This window comes from Hyperolius riggenbachi, chromosome 1 (genome assembly GCF_040937935.1).
Source record: "Hyperolius riggenbachi isolate aHypRig1 chromosome 1, aHypRig1.pri, whole genome shotgun sequence".
Taxonomy (NCBI): Eukaryota; Metazoa; Chordata; class Amphibia; order Anura; family Hyperoliidae; genus Hyperolius; species Hyperolius riggenbachi.
In genome coordinates, this window is record NC_090646.1 from 310317330 (window position 1) to 310342908 (window position 25579).

Here is a 25579-nt window from a genome sequence, read left to right on the forward strand (position 1 = left end):
ACCAGGTTGCCAAAGACGCTTGGCAACAAACCAGAAGTGACATCACAGGATGTGACATCACAGCCAAAATGAGGCTTGGGCAGCGCAATGGGGACGGCGAGTCGCCGTCTGGGTATACACAGCTGGAGGCACTCACAGGTGCATATGCATAGATCAAGAGACCTGCACATTTACAGGTAACATTCATATTGCACACTCTTGGAGGCGGGACGGGCGGCCAATGGAGGCGGGGGCAGAGATAGATTGCTCTATTTAAACCTGGCCTACTGGCCAGTCAAACAGCTCTGACTTGGGCTATTGTTGTGGGAAACTCTGTCGGGTGGTGGTGGGGTTTACTGTACCTGTATTATGATTTGTGCATTATTTTTCTCCTGACGACGCCCCGCTTGAGGGGTGAAACAATTGTTGAGCAGCACTATACATATGTAAATACACTGTTTACACCACTGTTTTTGTACCCCAGTATACCTTCTGTGAAGGCGAGATACCTATATACCTTGACCCCTGTGGGGTTTTTATTTGACTACCTGGTAAATAGACCTTCAGATGAGAAGCAGTCTAATCCCCCCACTTCAATGGAAATACTCTATCTGAAGTCATAGCCAACAATGCTATACACATATGGGTATTCAACTTGTAATGATATTTAATACTTACTACCGTGAGATTTAGTCGGGTGATTGTATGTGAGTGAGATAGCTACACCTCATTGGGACAACACCAGTGAGGGGGATCAGCAAAGACCCTCACCAGTACCTGTGACGTAGATCACCATACAGACTATACATGGCTATTGTTTTATAGTATTATACAGTAAATTCTCATTGGCTTCAGCTTAATACATACAAGTGGACCTTTAGCCCATGAAGGAAAGGTGTTTTTACACCTAAGTTGTACATATTGGTTTAGCCCTAGTGGCAAAGTGTAACTGATTTCTACTATTACCAGTACGCCATTCGGTAGTGAAACGATGTGAAGACTTACTCAACAGCCATAGTGGAATTTGAGACCCATGTCGGGACTGCCTTTCATATTGTGGCTGTGTCTGAGGCTCTAGTTCACAGTGTCATCCTCGGATGTGATTTCCCACTGTTCTGGAAGTTGTGGGAAGCTAAGTCTCTGGGCTCTGCCAGCACAGGTGTTTTCCTAGAAGCAGACTGTGAAGCAGAGTTTGACTATGTGAGGGATAAAGTCCCAGCACCAAGAGTAGCTCCCTCTGAGCCTGATAATTTCCCTTTAGAGGTGTTTGCAGAAACATCAGGGGAGACTCTGGTAGCACAAGAAGACGTTAACCTGCCAGAGTTAGAATGCTCCCAAGACCAGTTTGACACTGCCCAGTTACAGGAACCTACCTTGGCTAGAACCTGGGAGAATGTGACTGTGGTTAATGAGAAAACACAGTCTGAGCATCTTGAGAGAGTTTTCCCCCACTTTGCAGTTAACCATGACCTTCTGTACTGAGTAGATAACTTAAATGGGGAGGTTGTTGAGCAACTGATCTTACCTCAGTCACACCTCAGAGTGGTACTGGATCTGAGCCATAAGAATCCACTTGGGCAGAGTTTCCCAACCCTGTCCTCAAGGCCTACCAACAGTGCATGTTTTGCAGAAAACCACAAACATTCACAGGTGAGGTAATTAGTGTCTCAGCAGAGCTAATTAACTACCGCTGTGGATTTCCACAAAACATGCACTGTTGCTGGACCTTGAGGACAGGGTTGAGGAACACTGCACTAGGGGGCCACCTTGCTACAGAAAAAATTTAGCAAAGAATTCTGAGGAGGTTTTATTGGCATGGGGTGTTTGCAGAGGTTAGGGGTTATAGTGAGTCTTACCCAGAATGTCAATTGACGTCCCCTGTCCCTCATTAGCGGGGTCCTTTGGTGCCTCTGCCCATCATAGAGGTACCCTTTGAAAGAATTGCCATGGATTTGGTAGTGCCCCTGGTAAGATCGGAACGGGGACATCAATACATCCTAGTGGTTTTAGACTATGCCACCAGATATCCTGAAGTGGTTCCTCTGCGAAACACCTCAGCGAAGTTCATTGCTAGGGAACTAGTTCACATGTTTGCCAGAACTGGTATCCCCAAGGAGATCTTGACAGATCAGGGAACATCTTTCATGTCGAAGGTAATGAGAGATTTGTGCAAGCTACTTGGGATAAAGCAACTAAGGGCATCATCAGTCTACCACCTTCAGACTGATGGGTTGGTTGAACGCTTTAACAAAACTCCCATAGGGATGCTGAAAAGGGTGGTTGAAGCAGATGGAAAAGTTTGGGACCGTCTGTTACCTTATTTATTGTTTGCTGTGTGTGAGGTACCCCAGTATTTCACTGGTTTTTCCCTATTTGAGCTCTTGTATGGGCGACATCCCCAGGGACTCTTGGATATAGCTAAAGAATCACGGGAGAAGGAGCCCTCTCCCCATCATTCTGTGGTGGAGCATGTCCTACAGATGCAGGATCTCATTTCAGCAGTGATGCCAATCGTGAGAGAACATATGAGACAGGCTCAGGAGGCTCAAAGCCGCATTTACAATCAGAAGGCCCGACTTCGGGTTTTTAACCTGGGGGATCGGGTACTGGTTCTTATTCCCATTGCAGAAAGTAAGCTTCCAGCAAAATGACAGCAGGGGCCCTATGAAATTGTAGATATCGAAAATTACAAGGTCCACCAGCCCAATAAGTGAAAACAAGAACATATTTATCATGTGAATCTGTTAAAAGCCTGGAAGGAGCCACCAGTTGCTATGGTGGCTGAGTTGCTCAGCATCCCACTGCACCGAGGATTCCGTGACGTAAAAGTATCTGAATCGTTGACAGCTCCCCAAGCTCAGGAAGTAAGGGAGTTTTTCCTTAGGAATTCCAATGTGTTCTCGGATAAATGAGGTTGTACCCATGTCATTAAACATGACATTGTCACGGACCCTCAAAAGTGCATCCGGTTGATGAAACCATATAGGGTACCGGAGGCCCACAGGCAGGCAGTGGCTGAGAAGGTGCAATGAATGTTGAACTTAGGTGTCGCTAAAAAGTCCCATTGTGAGTGGAGCAGCCCCGTCGTGTTAGTGCCGAAACTTGATGGATCGTTACAGTTTTGCAACGCTTTTCGGAGACTAAATGACAACTCACATGCGTACCCCATGCCACGGGTGGATGAAGTAATTGAGAGGTTGCGGCCAGCAAGATACATTACTACTCTAGACTTAACCAGTGGTTAGGGAAAATTCCGCTTACATCAGCAGCTAGAGAAAAGACGGCATTTGTCACCCCACAGAGCCTGTTTCAATATGTTAGAATGCCGTTTAGGTTGCATGGGGCCCCAGCCACATTCCAAAGGTTGATGGACGAAGTCCTTAGACCACACCAACAATTTGCATCAGCTTACTTAGATGATGTGGTTATATTTAGCCAGGACTGGGAGAGTCACTTACCCAAGGTTCAAGCAGTGGTAAATTCAATCTGACAAGCTGGGTTAACAGCTAACCCAAAGAAGTGTGCCATAGGCCTTCAGGAAGCCCAGTATTAAGGCTACATTATTGGGAAAAGTCTCATTAAACCACAAGCCCAGAAGGTGCAAGCAATTAAAGAATAGCCCCAACCTTGCACAAAGAAACAGGTCAGAATGTTCTTGGGTATTGTTGGGTACTACCAATGGTTTATCCCAGATTTTGCCACTGTGGCTGCTCCACTTACAGATCTAAAGCTGATATATAGCTTTAGAGCAGCTTTAGATCAGACAGCTATACTGTAAAGCTGTCTGTAGTACCAGCCTGCAAACTAACAGGATATAAGCCCGACAAAGGCTGCAAGGCCGAAAGCTTGCTTATTTTTATTCATTTTTAGTTAGCCAATAAATGGTATCATCCTGATTTATAACTTCTTGCTAGATCTAATTAAGGGGAAAAGCTCAGGGGGAATTACCTGGAATAAAGATGCAGACTTCGCATTCAGCAAATTAAAGATGGTCTCCTATGTAGTGAGTCAGTTTTGATTGCACCCGATTTTAAAAAAGAATTTGTGCTTCAGACGGATGCCTCTGATGTGGGTTTAGGGGCTACTCTATCACAAACAGTGCACGGGGAAGAGCATCCCGTTATATATCTGAATAGGAAACAGTCCTCAGCTGACAGAAACTATAGTATCGTGGAATGAGAGTGCCTTTCCATTAAGTGGGCACTGGAGGCTTTGCGGTACTATTTGCTTGGCTGACAGTTTCGGTTGGTGACAGATCATTCCCTCCTAACTTGGATGCCTCAACCCAAGAATAATAATGTGCAGGTAACTCGCTGTTTTTTGTCCCTGCAAGACTTTAGTTTTTCAGTGGAAAACAGAGCCTGAAAACTACAAGCCAATGCTGACGCTCTGTTTCGAACATATTGTATGGTTGGGAACAGTGTCTGACCCCACATACTAGAATGGGGGAAGGGGGGGGGGGGAGATGTGACAAGGTGTCACAGTGCTTTACAGAAAGGGTCTAGGATGGTGTTTATATTTCACCTAGACTCCAGCGCTGTATTTTCTAAAAACTCCAGGAAAGTGAAGATTTTCCTTTTTCTGCAAGTTATGTGGAAAAAGGAAATCCATTTAGGGTCCTGGAGTTGGCCAGGGAAGAGCAGGGTGGGTTCCCTTGCCACCCGGTCCAGTCCGGGATGTTTTTCAGCCTGTGTTGTTACACAGGTGAGTTATTTAGTCTAGCAGGTCTGAGACTGGGTGGGGCTCTGTGTTTAGTCTGACACTGAAGGCTGAGAGGAAAGGAGCCTTTGGCCTGCTGTGAGAAATTACAGCTGATGTAAGTTGCTCTGTGTTTTTTCCTTTTGCTAAAAAGACTGTTTTGTTTAGACTAGTTAGGATTACCTAGTGAGGTGTTTATTTTGTGTTTTTTTATTTTTATGCTGAGCAACTAGCTAATAAAGCATCTGTTTGCACTTGAACCTGCTGGCAGTATTCCTGTTTCTGCACTCAAGACCCCGTGATGGTGGGTAGCACCCCACAATATAGAAATACTAATAAATAACATTCAATTCCATAAGTCCCTTATAAACACATTTAGAAATAGGTCTTTAATAGGTCTTAAAGAACAAGCAACACCCATGCTAACCTAGAAATAAAAAACACATATATAAGTAGATAAATACTAGTTCTACTTACATAACAGATGTACTGCACTGTCTATGTTATGATTCCTGTGAATTTTGTAAAGGAAACACAGAGAATCCTATTCTAGACAGTTTCAATCTTAGTTGCCTTTAAATGAAGCTAATCTTGACTTAATTAGCTCCCTCACTCTTTATTTATCATCTTGCTAAATGTGTATTCGTTACCCGCCCTCCTCCCAGAGTCTTCAGAAACTCCCATCGAGGTCTATACTAGGAAGTGCATTGTCTTATGTCATTAGAAGGAGGGGGAAATAAAGGGAAGAGGAGGAATATAGTATAGATAAAAAGAACGGGGGGTCATGCAACTGTCTTGCCATCCAATGGCAATGGCAATTATAGGGCCAGTGCGCCTAAGGTATGTAATAACTCAAACCATAACAGCAGAAAAAGTTTTGAAAGTTCTGAATCCAGGATTAACATCTTTATCATTAAATACACTCAGACCAGTTGTTTTTTTTATTTTTATGGTGAAAATCCCACTTTAAATGCCCTTTTACAGTCTCATGCCGTCATCTAGTGGCAAAAAAAGAACGCCCCTACAGAAAACCAATTTAAACATAGTACTAAAATAATAATCTATACATTATCTAAAAAACAATTTAAGTTAAAAACCTTGGTTCTGTCCATACACTCTCATTGTTCCTAATGTATGAATCCATTCTATTTTAAGTATAAGACGTTTTCAATCTTTATTTTGGACATACCATTTATTCTTTAGTTCAATAATTTTTATTGAGGATTTAAAAGTGAATAAACAAATGCAAGTTTTGCAACGCTGTGATAGGAATCGGTGCAGTAGCATAACAATTAATGGAGAATATACATCCATTAATATATCATTACTTTAACAGTATTCATAACTAAGCTGAAAAATAACCAGAGACACACAAAGAAAACAAAAAAAAGCAGGAATAACATCCGGTCACAATTAAAGCGGACCCAAACCAAAAATTTTTTAATTCAAAATATTTAGTTGCACCACTCTGACACATACAAAGATAAATAAACACTCCTTCAAGCCTATGAGCATTTCAGTGCATGCTTTTCACCCTTCTCTTTCCATAATTAGGGTTATACAGGTGGCAGCCATTAGCAAGTCCTCCTTTGCTGGACAACATCCACTCCACCAGATTATTTGCCGGCAATATGAAAGGAAGGGAGGGGTTTCTCCAATAAATGTAAAATATTTTATATTTGTCATCATGCAGCTGAAAAAAGGCTGCTATTTATTATTATAATTTAGAAAATAGATTTTATTTCTGAAATCTTGTATTTTTAGTTTGTGTCCACTTTAACATTCTATAGGTTTGAATAAACCTAGTGGACCATTATCAAAAGAAAAGTGATAACTAAATACCTTATACAGTAATTACACAAGTATATGTAGCAGAACCACTAAGTTTGCGTGTAAAGTGAGTATGTATACTCTTGCCAATAAGATGGCCAAGAGTCTTTACTGAGAAGGTCTAACATACAGGACTCTTCTCTATAGGATCTTGAAGGAGGGAAGGAGGGCTTGGAGTGTTATCACCTTAAGTCGCCATATCACCACTACTCATAAAAATGTATGTGTTGATGTTCCTGCACTAGCGTAAAAACTAAACTAGCTGCCAGCAGGGGACTGGAGCAGCAGTGAGTGACTACGAGGGCACAGGATGGCTGCATGTGGCTGGTAGAAGCCCCAGGTAAGTGAAACTCTTTTTTTTTTTTTTTTGCCTGGACCCTTTAAGGAAGCCCCAGTAGACTCTGTCGAAGGCCTTCTCCACATCCAAAGCTAGGAGGAGAGAAGGCCTCCGACAGAGCCCAATGTGATGCAGTAAGTTAATGATTCTCCTAGTGCCGTCAGGAGCCTCTCTACTTTTGACGAAGCCCACCTGATCCAAGTCAATTAGAGAAAGTAGGATATTCAATAGTCTGTTGGCTAACATTTTCGCAAAGATTTTTGTGTCACAATTTAATAAAGAGATGGGTCTGTAATTGGCTGGTATAGCTGGGTCTTTTCCAGGTTTGGGTATTACTGTTATGTTTGCAGTTTGGAATTCCGGTGAGAGATTTTTGGAGGTTATTATAAAGTTAAGTAATTTTGACAATTTGGGGGCTAATATTGGTTTAACCACTTGACGACCACCCACTACCGATGGGAGTCGACAAAGTGGCACCCCCAGGACCGCCTAGCACCAATCGGCAGCGGCACCTGGGGGACTAATTAACCAGGGATCACCCGCGACGTCAACCTGCCGGCTATTTAGAAACGCCGGTGGGTTGTTAACCCCCGATCTGCCGCATGCAAAGTGTATAATACACTTTGTAATGTATACAAAGTGTGTTATACGGGCTGCCTCCTGCCCTGGTGGTCCCAGTGATCGAGGGACCACCAGGGCAGGAGACAGCCCCCCTAGTAAGCACAACAGAACACTGATCCTGCCCCCTGATCGCCCACAGCACCCCTCAGACACCCCCTAATCACCCCCTCAGACCCCTGTCTGCACCCAATCACCCCCCTAATCACCCATCAATCACCCCCTGTCACTATCTGTCAATGTTATTTTTTAGATTAGGTCCTAAACTGCCCCCTGGGGGCTCCTGATCACCCCCCCCCCCCCCACAGCCTCAGATCCTCCCCAGACCCCCCCCCCATCCCCCTGTGTACTGTATACATCTATTCTCCCCTGTAATCACCCACTGATCACCTGTCAATCACCCCCTGTCACCACCTGCCACTGCCGACCATCAGATCAGACCCTAATCTGCCCCTTGTGGGCACCTGATCACCCACCCACACCCTCAGATCACCCGCAGACCCGCCCTCAGATCACCTCCCAAGTGCATTGTTTACATCTGTTCTCCCCTCTAATCACCCACTGATCATCCATCAATCACCCCCTGTCACTGATACCCATCAGATCAGACCCTAATCTGCCCCTTGCAGGCACCCAATTACCCGCCCACACCCTCAGATCACCCTCAGACCCCCCCTGATCACCTCGCCAGTGCACTGATTAGATCTATTCTCCCCTCTAATCACACCCTAATCACCTATCAATCACCCTGTCACCCCCTGCCACCACCTGTCACTGCTACCCATCAGATCAGACCCTAATCTGCCCCTTGTGGGCACACAAACACCCGCCCACACCCTCAGATCGCCCTCACAACCCCCTGATCACCTCCCCAGTGCATTATAAACATCTGTTCTCCCCTCTAATCACCCACTGATCACCCATCAATCACCCCATCACCACGTGTCACTGCTACCCATCATACCCTCATCTGCCCCTTGCAGCCACCCAATCACCCGCCCACACCCTCAGATCGCCCTCAGACCCCCCCATCCCCCGATTACCTCGCCAGTGCATTGCTTGCATCTATTCTCCCCTCTAATCACACCCCGATCACCTATCAATCACCCCGTCACCACCTGTCACTGCTACCCATCAGATCAGACCCTAATCTGCCCCTTGCGGGCACCCAAACACCCACCCACACCCTCAGATTGCCCTCAGAACCCCCCTGATCACCTCCCCAGTGCATTATTTACATCTGTTCTCCACTCTAATCACCCACTGATCACCCATCAATCACCCCCTGTCACTGCTACCCATCAGATCAGACCCTAATCTGCCTCTTGCGAGTACCCAATTACTCGCCCACACTCTCAGATCGCCCTCAGACCCCCCTGATCACCTCCCCAGTGCATTCCTTGCATCTATTCCCCCCTCTAATCACACCTTGAGACACCCATCAATCACCTCCTGTCACCACCTGTCACCCCCTAGCACACCTATCCATCAGATCAGGCCCTAATTTGCCCCGTGTGGGCTCCTGATCACTCGGCCAAACCCTCAGATCCCCCTCAAACCCCCTTCCAATCACCTCCCCAGTGCATTGATTGCATCTATTCTCCCCTCTAATCACCCACTGAGACACCCATCAATCACCTCCTGTCACCCCCTAGCACTCCTATCCATCAGATCAGGCCCTAATCTGCCCCCTGCAGGCTTCTGATCACCCGGCCAAACCCTCACCCGCCCAACCGCAGTGACAGAAATTTTTTTTTCTGCCGATCACTGCTGGTCTCTACTGTCACAGGGCCCCTAGTGGCCGAACCGCACAATGCCTCCCAATCGGTTTCAGCACACAGACCATGCAATCTGTGGTCGCAATCGGTGCGCAGAAACCGCTGGGATTTCGGCAGTAGACCGACTAGAAGGGAGCCTGGGAGTTACGGTAATACAAATTACACACTATTTCAGGGTATAACTGCCGCCACCTCTGTTACCATGGGACAGAGGAACCCACTGACTAACTGACTCTAGACCTGCAAATAGAAAACGGTTAAACACACTTTATTTTATCTAGCTATCAACAATAGTAGCGACTCTTCAGAAACCAGGGTTCAGTTTGTGCGGCTGAATAATAGGGTAGCTAAACAAATAACGGACGTTAACGTCATTTATTAAATATGCAATATAAATAGTTAATATATACAGAAAATCGTTAAAATCAAATCAATTATGTTAATGTTTCAGAATCATGAGCAAAATTCAGACAAGATGGCCGCTAACCACATGGTCCTCTGGCTAGCAGCATGCTCTCATGAAGATGGGATTTGGAGGACTGAGGTCCGCCTGCTGACAATGTGCTTTTGATGAAGCTGGTTCGGGGGTGTGGCAATGCCTGCCCCCTCTGAATTACAAACCAATCACAGTTCAAGTCCTTGGAGAGAGATTTAGGTTTATAAAACGCTGTAATTCAAAACCGATAAATGCCACATTTGCGCTGATAACAGATTAATATTCCTCAGATTATGATAATTCCTATGACATCAGACTTGATTAGGGTAGAGAGTCCAGTTCCTGAGAAGTTTAATAACTTGGTTGTAGCGTACCCCTTGCCCCTCAAGACTGGTATCAAAAAGTTCAGCAAGACACTACAAACCCAATGATACCACTCTCATAACTATCCTATTTACGGTATTCCGTAAATAGGCAAAAAATCATATACAGCATTCATCTACTCTCTGCTGCTGACGGAGTCAGGCCGTCTGGCCTCACGCTGTGAGGGAAGCTCCCTTTGCTGAGCTCACCAAATGGTGGAAGCAATTGACAGCTATCTGAGGTTCTGCCAGAGTGCAGACCCTTTGTCCTCAGGTAATTAAAAATAAACACTAGCCTCTTGGACACAAGAGTTTGTTCCTAGTTCATTAGCAAATCAAAAGTCATCCTGCACCTACGTTAATGCTATTTCTCTGCTGAGAGAAGGAGAGACCCCAGGTTTGACTGCCTGGTACCCACAGACAGACAATCCAGATCTGGCAATGCAACGACTATTGGTGCAGCAAACCGATTGCGATTGTGTTCTCTTTTCTCCCGGCTCTTCCGTGACACCTCCCCCCAAGGAAAACGGCTTCAGCCAGGCATCCACAAGATGTGTGGCGTTGCCGCTGATCTGGCTGACAGGTCTCGAGCTGCCGGTACGACGGGATAACCCATTGGAGCCTGTGGCTCTGTTCACCTGGACAGGTCGCTGTCCGCTACCCTCAGGTTCAACCCGACATGGACCTTTCTGGACAGGGCACTTGCGCCACTGCGTTCGGATGTGGAATCTGCCAGGACTGCTGACAACGGGCAGTAGGTTGGATAGGTCAACAGCCAGCCCACGCAGGGGTTCCTTGCTAAGTGGCTGTGGATAGGGACGATCGGAACCAGCAAATTCCGTTCCGCGGATTCAGTCAGTGTTTAATTCCGTCGCTATGAAAATTCCGCCAGATCTGTACGAAATTCCGCGGAATTCCGGATTCCGTCAGAAAAATTAAAAAAATCGCTAAAGTAACCTTGTTTATCCTATATGGTAGCCCATAGTCCCTATTAACTGTTCACTTAGTGGTGACCATCCCCAGTAGAGAGAGAGAGAGAGAGAGAGAGAGAGGGAGATGAATCTACCTGGCTATCCGGGGTTCTCTTCAGACAACTGTTGAACACAAAAGGCAAGGCCATGCCTGGCTACAAATCCTTAAGCAAGCTAATTTTTCTCTTGGATTGATCATAATGGTACATGCTAGGCTGGCTTCAGCATGTAGTGTGGTTGGTGGTATAGTGGTTAAGTCAGATACCTACCATACACTGAGACCTGGGTTCAATTCCCAGCCTAGCCTGGGTTCAATTCCCAGTCACGGTATGTAAGCTGGCTTTTGAAATACTACAATTCCCTAGAAGATGAGACCATCCTCCCTCCGGGAGGAGGGGAGGAAGGGAGGAAAAATAGATAGGTGAGGAAATAAATGTTAATTCTGTAAAATTCCGTGGAATTAAAAAATTTCCGCGGAATTCCGTTTTAGAGGTATAGCAATTCCGTTCCGACTGGCGGAATCGGAATTGGCCCAATTCCGGCCGGAATCACAGAATTGAGAATTCTGCAGAATCCAGTGAGCATCCCTAGCTGTGGACCTAAGGGAACCCCACGGGAATCCCTGGATCTTCCCAGCTCCTGACAGACGGTACATGCCTTGCAGTATTTTGCTACATCCATGTTCATCCTGGGCCAATAAAACTGTTTTCAAATACAGGCAAGTGTCTTGCGGACCCCCAAGTGTCTGGTCAGAAGGCTGTCATGTGCTGAGTGCACAACCGATTGGGAGGCATTGTGCGGTCCAGCCACTAGAGGCCCTGTGACAGTATTTGGCAGCGTTTGGGATCTTTGTGTTGTGCTGAAAGTATCTCAGATAGCGCTATCAAATTAGCCCCATCGAGAAACAAACTAATTCGTTGGTGTTAGCTGAATGCAATATATTTTTTATATTTACAGAGAGACTGTGTAGCCCAGTAACCCTCCCCAAAAGTTTTTTTTTTTTTGGCATGGAAATGTCCGGGAACTACAAGCTCATGTACCAAGCAGACCTGGAAAGTCTTTGTGAAGTGAGGGGCATTGACATCCTCCGCAAGAAAAAACAGGACATGATAACAGACTTGTATCAATGGGATACCCAGCAACTGCGGGAGTGGGATGTGTCTGCTGGGTGGATACAAGCTCATCTGACTCAAGTCGAGGGGAACCAGAGACTGAAGATCCTATGCGTACAGAGGTTGAGCATCCTGCGGGCCCTGCTGCAACAGTTACGCAGGAGACTGTCAGTGTGGACGCCGATCTCAGAGCTCCTCCAAGTACTCGCCCGGAACCGGCCAGTACTGGACTGTCCATTGGTACTGGGCTGCAGAAGCGCGTGAGAAGCGGCAGGCTGCAGAACGCCAAGCACATGAGGAGCGCCAGTCTGCAGAAGCACGAGAGGAGCGCCAGGCCGCTGCTACAGAACGGGAACGCCAACAACAGCATGAACTGAACATGGCTAAAGTGCAACAGGCCAGCCAGAGTTCATCGCCCAGCCTCCCTGCTGAAGGAGCCGCATCCCCTGTAAGTGCAAAATTTTTATTTGCTTCTATTGAAAAAGACACTGACATTGACTTGTTTTTGTGAGCTTTTGAGAAAGCATGATATCAGTATCGTCTGTCCCAAGACCAGTGGGCCAGACCTCTGACACCTTTGCTGCTCTACAAAGCGCTTGATGCTTTTGTAGAGTTGCTTGTGGAAAAAGATAATGACTATGCAGCTATAAAAGACGCTATCATTACTAAATACCAGCTGCCGCAAGAAGCCTATCGCAAAAAGTTCAGGTCCCCAGTGGTAGGACAGTTGTATATCTCTAAGATGTTTGGTGAGGATAGAGATTTTCTTTGTTGCAGGGTGGCAGCAGATAAGTCTGCAAAAAGCGTGATTTTGTTGTAGGGCTCAGGGAGAGAGCCATTCTTCCTGATGAAGAAGAGCAGTTCTTTAATGTGGTATAATTGGAAATTTGCAATAATGTCTCTTGGGATAGTCTCTGCTAAATAAGGCGGTTTGGGGAGCCTGTGCACTCTCTCAATGGACAGTTCGAGGGAAGAGCTATCTGGGAAAACTTTCGTAAAGAGACACTGAAGCGAAAAAAAATATATGATATAATGAATTGGTTGTGTACTATGAATAATTACTAGAAGATTAGCAGTAAAGAAAATATTCTCATATTTTTATTTTCAGGTATATAGTGTTTTTTCTAACATTGCATCATTCTCTAATTTGTGAAGATTACACAACACTCAGCATTCAAAATGATTCTTTCAGAGCAGTCTGTGAACTAATGACCTCTCCTCTGGCAGAGGAAAAGTTAAAAATTAACTAACAGTTGAGATAATAAAAGTCAGATAACAGCCCTCTCCACGACTTTGAAAGTCATAGAGCTTAATGGCTTTTTTGTATAGAGATAACAACTGGAGTTTCTTAATCTTCCTGTAAATCTTCCTGTACTGGAAACAATTAGACTGATGTATCTGATCTTAATGTTTTATTTCTTAGCTGTACTACACATACAAATCATAATATCATAATTTTGTTTTCGCTTCAGTGTCTCTAAGTAGATTAAACAAATACGACTTGATTTCTATATTTGTGATCGATTCTGGTATGCCACAAAATTTCAGGTTAAACCTGCGATTTCTATCCTCAAGATCTGTTGATTTTTATTTTTTTTTTATGCCATGAGATCTCTGTGGAATTATGATCCATTACGTCTACCATATTGTTGAACTCTGCTGCGATATCAGCAATTTTGTCTTCTGTGAATGAGACTTTGCAAATCAGTTAGTAATGAGGACTTAAAAGAGAGCAATAAAACAATATTGACTCGCATACCAGCAAAGTAGGTTGCATAAAGATTTGTATTGAAATGTATCAAAAAACACATCTGTTTAGGCAAATGACACATAGAGTACAGAAATGGTATACACTGGGATACACTGGGGTAAAACAACACAATCCCCCTAGAGACATGCAGCCTCTGTAAGCAGCAAAGTACATTGAACAGCTAACAGCATACAAAAAAGTAACAATACATGTATTAAATGCAAGTAGCAAGCATTCAGCATATGGCAGTGCAATGTCCCATAGAGGTATAATACCCTGACAGCGCCGTTTCGGGGGGTCCCTTCGTCAGAGGGTATCAGTTAGAGGCTCCTTAGGCTGCTGTAATGGGATCCGGATGTAACGAAGTTTATATACCTAATGACAGAGCAAAGAAGCACGCCCGCAATGGGCACCCGGGCCGGCCCGTCTGGCGTCAATGACGTCACGCGACCCACGTTGCGTACGTCATGACGTCACTTCCGGTTCCTCCGATCCCCGCCTTGCGCCGCCAGCCACATCAGAGCGGCAAAAGCCAACTCCAATATGGCCGCCATGCATGCGTAGGCGGGGATAGAGGACCAGGACACACACCATGGCTCAGAATAGATGCTGGGGGCAAACGGTGGTGTTGATTAGGGATGCTCGGAAAATTCCGCGGAATTATAAATTCCGTGATTCCGGCCGGAATTAGGTTAATTCCGATTCCGGTAGTCAAATCGGAATTCCGCGGAAATTTTATAATTCCGACGGAATTTTCCGGAATAGCACAAAAACTCTCCTTCTCCTTCTCCTTCTCCTTCTCCTTCTCCTCCTCCCATCCATCCATCCATCCATCCCAGTAGGGAATTGCAGATTTTCAAAACAGCTTATATACCATAGCTGGGATTTGAACCCAGGACCTAGTGTGTAGTAGGTATCTGTCTTAACCTCTAGACCATGACCCACACTACATGCTAAAGCTGGCGGTAGCATAAACCATACTTCCATTATGATCAATTCGATAGAAAAAGTAGCATGATTAAGGATTTGTACTTTTTGAAAAGCATGCTTATATACCATAGCTGGGATTTGAACCCAGGACCTAGTGTGTAGTAGGTATCTGTCTTACCCTCTAGACCATGAACCACACTGCATGGTAGTAGGTATCTGTCTTACCCACTAGTAAGGCTGAGGCTGGAGAGGCTGCAGCCTCAGGGCGCAGTGTAGGAAGGGGTGCACAATTCATTCAGCTGTCATTCCCAATTGTGTTTGAAGCAGAAAGAAAGAAATAAGAAAAGGTGATACATGGCAGCGACTGCAAGCCAGATAAGTAGAGATTAAGGTGTTGGGGGTGGGGGCCCTGGGGCACCTCTTAGTGTAATAGCAATCAGTGTGTGACAGCTGGGGTGGGAGGGATGGGGGGGCGCACTTTGCTGTCTCAGCCTTGGGTGCTGAAGGACCTTGTCCCACCTCTGACCACACTACATGCTAAAGCCTGGCCCTGAGTGTGGTTGATGGTCTAGAGCAGTGGTCCTCAAACTAAGGCCCGCGGGCCGAATGTGGCCCCCTAAGGCTTTCTTACCGGCCCCCCACACAGAAAATGTATTGCTTATAAATGCAGTCAGCTACATCTTTAAATATTGGTGGTCCACATATGGAATAGCAGTGCAGCACCCCCCATCCACATGGAAGCCAGAAAGCAGAAATTTTGCTGGTTTCCAATCAAATTCCACATCAGGTGACACTGCTGTCCAATTGGCTTGCAGATTGTCACCTGGGTATGCTTCACTGTCTGGTCCGCAAAGACTTCTACATCATTTTATGTTTACTCCGGCCCACCAGCGGTCTGAAGTATGTAGACCTGGCCCTCAACCCAAAACGTTTGGGGACCCCTGGTCTAGAGGGTAAGACAGATACCTACTACACACTAGGTCCTGGGTTCAAATCCCAGCTATGGTATATAAGCATGCTTTTCAAAAAGTACAAATCCTTAATCATGGTACTTTTTCTATCGAATTGATCATAATGGAAGTATGGTTTATGCTACCGCCAGCTTTAGCGAGCTTTAGAGAGAGAGAGAGAGAGAGAGATTTTTTAAAATTGAAGCACAGTCCAAAGCGCGGGTCTTGAAGAATAGAAGCAGGTGTCCATATTCCAGCGGCATATACAGTACCATCTAGTGGTATAAACAAAATAAACAAACATAAGTATATACATAAAAAAGGAGGAGTTGCAATAATCACTTCAAGGAGAAGGAGCCCAAAAAAACATAAGCAAAGCGAAACTGGGTGCAATGAAGCACCAGCAATGAGGCAAAACATATGTTGAATCATCCACACGCTGGGACAAGCAGGGAGCACACCAGGAACACCAACAACAGCATATACACCCACTTACTTAAGAAAAGAAACCAGGCTAGTATCCTTATTCATACCATGAGGAATTTTGCTGTCTAACTTATAGATCCAGTAAAGTTCTCTCTGTATCAATTTCAACTCCCTATCACCTCCCCTATACGAGGGGGCCACTTCCTCCACCACCCTGTATCTTAACTGCGTAACATTATGGCCGGCCTCATAAAAATGTCGTGCTACCGGTGAATCCATTTCACCGCAGCGTATGTTGCTGCGGTGTTCACTTATCCTGGTGCGTACCTCTCTTGTAGTTTGGCCAACGCATAGTTTGCCACAAGGGCAGAAGAGGCAATAAACCACAAATGTGGTTGAGCAATTAGCAAAACCTTTTAGTACAAACCGTTCCCCTGTACGTGGGTGTGGAAAAGAGTTACCCCTATAGACATAGCTACATTGTGCACAGTGCCCGCATGGGAACATACCCGTTAGTTTTGGTAGACTTGAGAGCCAGTCACCATGGCTTCGGATAGTGGGTTTAACACTTTTGACATGAACCAAGGAGTCTTTCAACTCTGGTTTACAGACTCAGCACCCACCTGTTCTAGTGTATGATTTCTTGTGTGAACCAGGTGTGCAAACCTTTTTTCATTCAATTTGTGACTTAAAAGAGAGCAGCATATCTTTTAGATAGGCCTGTGAAATAGGCTCAGCTGAAGCTGGGAAGTTTTCAATGGCAGCGAGGGTGTCAGTGCTCGTGTGCTCAGGACCTACCTGCTCTGTGTCTTGGTGCAGTTTAATCCTCGATTTCTGTGGGCTACGGGTGGATGGAGAGCCCAGGTCGGAGTTGTAATCGGAGGATTCTTTGTCTCTGTTGCCCCAGTTGGATGTGGCAGGCTCAGCGGTGGATAGCTGTGGTGAGGACTGTGCTGCGTCACTGGTCCGTGGGGAGTCAGCGCCATTTTGCTAGGAGCAGGCTGCTCTCTGTTTCATCTCTGCAAAGAGATCGGGAAGCTTTTTAAGTTGCTTCTTTCTCTTGCGGGATGCTTCGGTGTCCATCTGCAGGTCTTCCATTGTTTCTGGGCAAGATGAGAGGATCAGGCTGTATATTTTCGCAACTTTTGATGCTGCTTTAGACAGAGCTACTTGATCACGCTGCTGTCCTGGTCTCCGGCGGCCACACCCCCTCCACCATTTATTCTTTAACTGGTTGATGATCATATACAGTATTTCAATCCTCTTGGGTCCTTATCGTGTTCCTTTTGGATTTGTGATTGAAGGATCAATCTCGGCCTTACTATTATTACAAACTTGTTCATAAAGGCACTTTTTAAATGCACATTCAGTTTTTGCCACATACTGTAATCCACATGGACACTCTAGTACAGGGGTCAGGAACCTTTATGGCTGGGGAAGCCATGAACACCAAATATTTTAAAATGTAATTCCATAAGAGCCATACATTATGTTTTAAACTAAATACAAGTGAATGTGTGCATTTTATGTAAGGCTAACACTTTTAAAGTACAATAAGTCTCTGAATTCTTTTTAATAATGTTGTTATGCTGTTGATAACCAATGATAAATATCCATTTATGCGACTTCATGCAGGTGTTGAGATTTCCAACTTTTAAAACGTGTCCGTAGGTTGGTCTTAATGTTCTTTAGATGTGAGAAAGACTGCTCACATGCATACGTAGAGCCAAACATTGTCAGTGCAGCAAGAAGTGCAGAAGTGCGTTCCAAGTTTCGACAATTAGTTGTTCCGCAGGTTGAAGTTTTTTTTCATTTCTTGCCAACTTTGCTTGCTGTCATGCAAGTCTTTCCAAATCTTCATTCAGTGACTTGAACTTATTCAGCCACATGTCTGAGGGTTTCAGGTCAGTGAGAGTCAGCCTATTGGGCCAATCAAAGTGCAGGGATCTCGTTGTACAAAGTCACTGGACCCGACAAGGTCCAGGGCGGGACAATTGGAGCGGCTGTTAGTTTTGGAAGCAGCGTGAGTAAGTTATTAGTACAATCTAAAGCAGTAGTGTGCCTACGTTGAAAATGTTACTCGCGCTGCCACCCTAAGCTGCGCTGCTTGAGTAGTGCAGCTTAGTGAATCAACGCCTAGTGATTTTCTGTGAGCCAGATACAGCTATTAAAAGAGCCACATCTGGCACCAGAGCCATATGTTTCCTACCCCTGCTCTAGTAGGTAAACAACACAGTTACTGTTACAGTACAATGGAAAAAAACATATTGAGTTCAAATTCTTCGTGTTGTTTTACTCTTAAAGTCGTCACATTTCCTAGGCATTGCAGTAGGTGGTTTACATCCAAAACACCTCTTACACCTATCAAGTCTCCTCTAAAAGCATACTCCTGGGTCTTGGTACAGGAAGGTTTAGGGCCCGTTTCCACTATCGCGAATCTGCATGCGTTTCCTGCATGCAGATTCGCACAGCCAATACAAGTGGATGGGCCTGTTTCCACTTGTCAGTTTTGCTGTGCGTTTTTCTGTGCAGGATTTTTCTGCACGGCAGAGCCCTCAGAATTCGCCTGCGTGTGGAATGCAGGCGAATCGCACACAATGTATTTAATAGGGAAATCGCATGCGTTTTTCCCATGCGTTTTTTGCCGTGAATTCGCATGCGAATTCGCATAGGTACCAATGTAAATTCACACAGGCAGTGACATGGTTAAAATCGCATATACACTCACCTATGCGAATTCGCGGCAAAAAACGCATGCGGAATCGCATCCGCATGCGATTTCGTCAGCGGTGGATTCCGCACCGCAATAGTGGAAACGAGCCCTTAGATTATTGGTCAAGATGTTCTGAATGTTAGGCACCTTTCTAGAAACAACCTGCAGTGTCAGTGAAATCATGTTTTTCAAATTGGGATCCAAAAGTAATGAATGCTAGTTTTTTTTTTTTTTTTTTTTTTTTTTTTTTTTTTTTTTATTCCTTTATGTGGAGAGTTAAATCAGTGATAAGTGGTAATTGAAGCTTATTTAATAACCCTTCTGTTACTTTTGTGTCTTTCTCTCAATGGTCTGACGGGCTCTCATAGCAATAATATTCATTGTTTTGGTTAAACTTTGTTGCTTATACCCCTTTTCCACAAAAATGTAAATAAACATATCTGTTTGTTGTATAAAATCATCAAAATTAGTTTAGTGTAGGTTCTAAAAATCAGTAAAAAAAATGGATTTCTTTTAAGCCAAGTTGGGTGATGACAACTATCCATTGGGCTATAGCTGTAACGATCAGTTATTTTAAAAAAGGAATAACCAATACTGCTACATGTGCTGGAAAAAGGTACAAAATTTATTATGTGACATTTACCACAAAACTGCTGGCCTGTACAAGGACAAACACTTAAAAAAATAGCCTAAAAACATGAATCAGCACGGTGAGCACATAAACAGATGATTATCAATGACCTTTGAATTGTGTGAATTATGCCCAGGTGGCCTGGCCACAAACCTATGCACAAACGTGGGCGACACTACAATTCTTCATTGGTCATGCCAATATCCTTATCTATGATCTGCCACCTACCAAAGGATGGTATATGTCATGTCCAAAATCGCCCAGCATCAGCCTATGCAAAAAATGGACAGACTACCGATCCGATTTGGTCGTGTGTGGCCCCACCACCGACGCACACCGAGGCCTCAAAAAGAGCTCACAATCCTTGTTTGAATTTCAACCTGACCATGACCAGATTCAGGACAATCTTCAGACCTCTGTGGAATTATTCCCATTTGAATCACTTACTGACGGTGTACGTCTGTATTAGACTAAATGTCCGCTTAGTGACTGCTCCCTAAAGGAAGCTGTATAGGCAGGGTCTTCATTAGGAAATGTGTCAAGATGATAAAGTTCTTACCAACTCGTTGCGACTACTGGTGGTTGACTCACGGTTTTTTGGCGTTTAGGTGGCGTTCTGGCTGGAAAGAGTAAACTTCAACGCGTCCGCACATGCGTCTGGCCGCTGGGTGTCCAGTAGGGCCTGGTTCTGATCTTCAATCTTTAGGGGGCTTGCGGAGAGGCGTCCCTACTATCCGCGCCGCTCCCCTTCCCATCGATCATCCCACACTGGACCGTGTAGTAAAGTTCCTGTATGACGCCAAGCAGGCAGCTGTGCGTCTATGCGGCCATGTGTCAGAACTTCCGCGTGAGCGCTCACCGTGCTGATTCGCCGGCTCCTGCTGACGCGTTTCGCCCCGCCCACGGGGCTTTCTCAAAGCAGTGACGTAACTGGCTTCCCCGCGATCCTCTCTTTATATCTACACTGGTATGGGAGGTTTCCTTTATAAGTGCATGACCTCACAGATTTCATATTCAGTCCTGGTCTGAATATTAGAAGAATTCATCAGTACTTAGCCCTCAAATGATCTCATAAGAAGGACTTGCTTTTAACCAAGAAATTATTGCAAAAATAGGCCATATTGAGATCAGAATTTAGTCCATACGGAATTCTTGTTCCCAAACGATAAATCCTGCCTCAATTTTGTATAATTCATTTTCTATGTTGCCACCTCTTTTTGGGATTCTTTGTTTTATTAACCCCTTGAACTTCAAACCCTTAGGATCTTTATTGTGGAACCTTTCAAAATGTAAGCCAAGGGGGCTATCCTTAGTAGCATTCTCAATATTACTTATATGTTCGCCAATTCTGGCCCCCAATCTTCTCTTAGTTTTTCCCACATACATCAAGTCACAGGGACAAGTAATGCAATAAACGACTCTATTTTTTAAGTGTTTGTCCTTGTACAGGCCAGCAGTTTTGTGGTAAATGTCACATAATAAATTTTGTACCTTTTTCCAGCACATGTAGCAGTATTGGTTATTCCATTTGTGTTTGCTACAAAATTACAGTATTTAACCAATACAGCTCCTCCTACGGAGTAGTGCAATTTTGCAACTGGGTCGGACGCTCATCATATTCATTTTTTCTATTTTAAAAAAGGATTTAGTGTTAATTTGCTTGTTTGAAATTATGAAAAATAAAAACTGGATCCCTACTAAACTACCAGTTAAAACCAAATTGTCAGAGTTATTGTTAATAAAATTAATACAATTGTTTAAAGACACCGTGTCCCCTTTTTCAGATAAAAAACACATCATCGATAAAACATTTCCATAGCATGATTTCTCTTATGGATAAAAGACTCCTTCTACTTAAAAAAGTTAGCCAGACTGGGTGCATAACAAGCACCCAAGGACACACCCACTATCTGTTGATAAAACTTGCCTTATAGGCTATGTCCACACTTGTGCCCTGCAAAACAGATTCATTTAAAATGGATCCATTTTTGTAAACAATTTTTTTCTCTCCATTTGGAGAGAAAATGGCTATTTTGCAGCTACGTTTCCAGTCTGTGGAAACGTCCCCAGCCCTTGCCGTGGGGGGGGGGAGGGAGGGGGGGCACCCAGCTGAAGGTGAAAGCAGGCAGGAAGGGGGCAGTAGGGGCAGTGGTGGGAACGGGGTCGGTCCTCCCCTCCCTCACCTGGGTCCCACCGCTCCCCCTCCAGCTAGTTTCAATCATATAAAAATAGTTTAAAATCAATATAATGTAGCAGGCGGTGAGCGGGAAACTTACTTCCTTGCGTTCTACCATATGCCGCGTCACTTCCTGTAATGCCGTCCAATGAACATCAGAGGACGGCATTACAGGAAGTGACGCGGCAGCGGTGGGATGCATGGAAGTAAGTTCCCCGCTCGCCGCCTGCTACATTATATTGATTTTAAACTATTTTTAAATGATTGAAACTAGCTGGAGGGGTAGCGAGGATGGGGACCCAGGTGAGGGAGAGGGGTGTCCCCCCTCCCCGCCGACTGCTGCCACCCCCGTCCTGCCTGCTATCACGCTCCAGCATGACAGCCCCCTATCCTCTCCCCCCCCCCCCCCCCCCGACGGCTGACACAGAAACGGATCCGTTTCTGTGTCAAAATTTTCCTGTGTAGAGGGAAATCCGTTTTCCCATTGCCTGCCATTACCCTTCCGTGTATCCGGGTCCAGAATTATTGCATGAAAATGCAGCAGATCTGGACCTTCCATTCAGGTTTTGAAAACAGGTCCCTGCAATCCATTTTTTTCTTGGGTGAGGACGGCTGCTATTTTTAACATTAGTATTCGGGCTCCGTTTTTCATCAGGGCTGAAAAACTGAGCCACGGATAAGTTTCCGGACCTAGTGTGGACTAGGCCTAAATCAGAAGTAGTTGTGGTTCACAGCAAATTTCAAAGCTTCTAGTAAAAATGTTATTTTATCAACATTAAAAGACTGGCTTTTAATCATCATTAAAAAAATGCTCAACAGCTAAAATCCCAGCATCTTGGTTAATCAATGAATAGAGGAAGATACATCCGCAGTGAATAAAACATGTGGTTCAACAAACTTAAGATCTTCTAAAATCTGAATTAGATGTTTGGAGTCCTTTTAAATAAGAGGGAACCTTTGTTACCACATGTTAAAAACAAGTATCTATGAACTATCCAAGCTTTAGGTCAATGAGTGGATGCAACTCACAATGTTGCTGCTTATGTGGCTAGTTCTATGGAGATGGTCATATCCAAGTATGTTTTATATTTATTTTTATTCAATCTTATACTTAGGTGCTTCTAACTGTAGGCAGTGATGCCATCATTAGGCTATAGCTGCTGGGGGTGCATTGACTATATTTACCAGAATACTCTCTCTGCCTCGAAAGCGTCTCTGAGTTAGCACCACATGACCAAGTTTGGCCTGTTTGAAACTACACTTCCCAATCCCTTGCTCCAACGGGGTGGCACGCTCATTGTTGTGGACATACGCCCACCTTTAGCCTAATTTGAGTCTGTAACTTGGCTGATCACGTCTAACCAATTGGATTTGCACAAAGTGTGTGTGTGTGTGTGGGGGGGTCAGCTGACCATGCTCGGCCAATCATATCTCACATTAGGCTTTCCTCAAAGGGTCAGCGGACCACAACCGGCCAATCAGACTACTGCAATGATATTCAATGATAGCAGCAGGTGGAACAGCGATCACACCGTTATTTGCAGGGTCCTGCGATGTGAGTACCAGCTTTTAGAACTGATTTTATCCATTTTTAAATTAATACAATTGAAATTATTCCAATACTTGTGATCTGACCCATTGTATCTGGTTTGTGTGGTGATGACTGTTCCTTGCAAGAAAGCATTGACTATTAATGACTATATATCGTTGATTTGGAGTCATATTGTAGCACAGTCAGCAATGCACTGTCCCGAGACAAGGAATGGTACCAATAACTGTCTGTATCATTATTACCAGAAAGTGTTTTTTTTTGTGTGCAAACCTTTAGTCACATCATAACCACAGTTGTTATATATTGATAATGTTTGAAATTGTTTGATATTGTTTGGGTCATTGTACGAATTGTGATTATGCTTTTGGATGTCAATTAATCTTTATTTGGTAAAGGTGGCATAATTGTACTGATATATTTTCTGGTCAATAAAACCTTTTCCTAATATTAACAATAATAATATAGTAATAAAAAAATGGACACCAGCCTGGCCACCCGGTAACTGTAAACATTCTGGAGGCCTGGATCAAGTAAAATTCTGGGATGCATAAAAAGGGAAATAATATCTTGAGATGCTAGTATACTACTCTCTCTGTATAAATCACTTGTGAGACCACATTTGGAGTATGGAATACAGTTTTGAGCACCACACTATAGAAAGGACATTGACCTTCTGAACAGGTACAAAGACGGGCAATTAAATTAGTCAGAGGCGTGAAAGATCTCACTTACCAAGAAAGGTTGGACAAACTGGGCTTATTTAACTTGGAAAAAAGGAGACTGAGAGGTGACCTGATTAACATGTATAAATACATCAGAGGGCAATACAAAAGCTTGGTAGATGAGCTTTTTGTCCCTAGGCTTGTACGACAGACAAAGGAACATGATTTGCGTGTAGAGAAAAAAAGTTTTTACCATCGATTTAGAAAGGGGTCCTTCACAGTGAGAGTAGTTAAAATCTGGAACATCTTACTTCAGGAAGCAGTTATGACAAACTCTATATCTGCATTTAAAGAGGACTTGGATGCTTTCCTTGTATTAAAGAGCATCCACGGCTATAATTTTTTAGGTAATTTCCGGAAGAGTTGATCTAGGGATTTATCTGACTGCCATCTGATGTCAGGAAGGAATTTTTCCCCTTTAAATTGGCCCAGGCCTTGCAAGGTGTTTTTTTGCCTTCCCCTGGATCAACTGGGATATGTGCAGGTTCAGGGTGGTATTTTATTTATTTATTTTTCTGGTTGGACTTGATGGACTTTTTTCAACCACACTAACTATATAACTTTGGCTACTGACCTCAGGGAGGCATAAAAAAGTGACCAGGTGGGGCATGCAGGGCGGTGCTTTTCTGTGAAACTCTGATTACAACTTAGGAACAGTATGAATAGGCAAGCCAATGACAGCCGGGTGCTCACCAAAATGAGCCGGGTGGAGTACAACAATGAAAATACACTGTACATATTGTTCTTTTTTCCTTTAATTTTGCCCCTTTTTCATATATTATTCGGACTTGCATGTAGTCACATTTGCAGAAACAAGTTAAACTGGAAATATAGTCTAAAAGGTAAAAATTTAGTGAGGACAAAACATATACAAGAACAGGTAGACAGACGGACACAGGGTAGAAATGAAAATTCTACCTGAACATATGCTCTGCATGACCGTTCTCTCTTCTGCAGCTATAGAAAACATGTAGGAAAAAAATCGGTTAGAGATACAAGAGATTGATCTAGGTCTGCAGATATTAAATCCTAAGCAAGCAAAATAAGTTAAACAACAAATAAAACAATGAATAGGTATCACTTAAGATTTTACATTTAATGTCATTAGAAAATCTGAAGATGGTATAACAATAACATTTTTATACCGCTTTTTTCCCATACGACTCAAAGAGCTTAGGCTCTCTCAGTTTCAGTAATTGGTAGCAGGATGAGGTGTTGACACAATAAAATTATATTTCTGCAAATGCAAAACTGAACAGGCGGGTTTTCAGTCTGGATTTAAACACGTCCAGTGATGGAGCTGTCCTGATCTGCTGAGGTAAGGAGTTCCACAATGTAGGAACGGCGTTCCACAATGTAGGAGCGGCATGACAGAATGCTGTGTGACCAAAAGTGTTCAGGTGGACTCACATATAACTAGAATATTAGAACCTTTGGATCTGAGATTGCATGGATTGCTACAAAGCTGCAACATTTCATTCATGTATACAGGGCTTAGATTATGCAGTGATTTAAATGTCGGTAGGCCGATCTTGCATAGAATCATCCATTTTATAGGTAACCAGTGCAGGACTGGTGTTATGTGGCAGTGAAGGGGGTTAGTTAGTT

The 25579-nt window shown here is 44.1% G+C and overlaps 1 protein-coding gene across 9 annotated transcripts in view; it reads right to left on the minus strand.

The window, feature by feature from the left end:
• ADGRL3 (adhesion G protein-coupled receptor L3) overlaps positions 1-25579 on the minus strand; it is a 2975920-nt gene that overhangs the window by 1571329 nt on the left and 1379012 nt on the right. For all 9 annotated transcript variants that reach the window (XM_068233819.1, XM_068233821.1, XM_068233820.1 and 6 more), the window contains one exon: positions 24890-24928. In XM_068233819.1, the coding sequence (XP_068089920.1) occupies positions 24890-24928 (39 nt within the window). The remainder of the gene's footprint in view (positions 1-24889; positions 24929-25579) is intronic.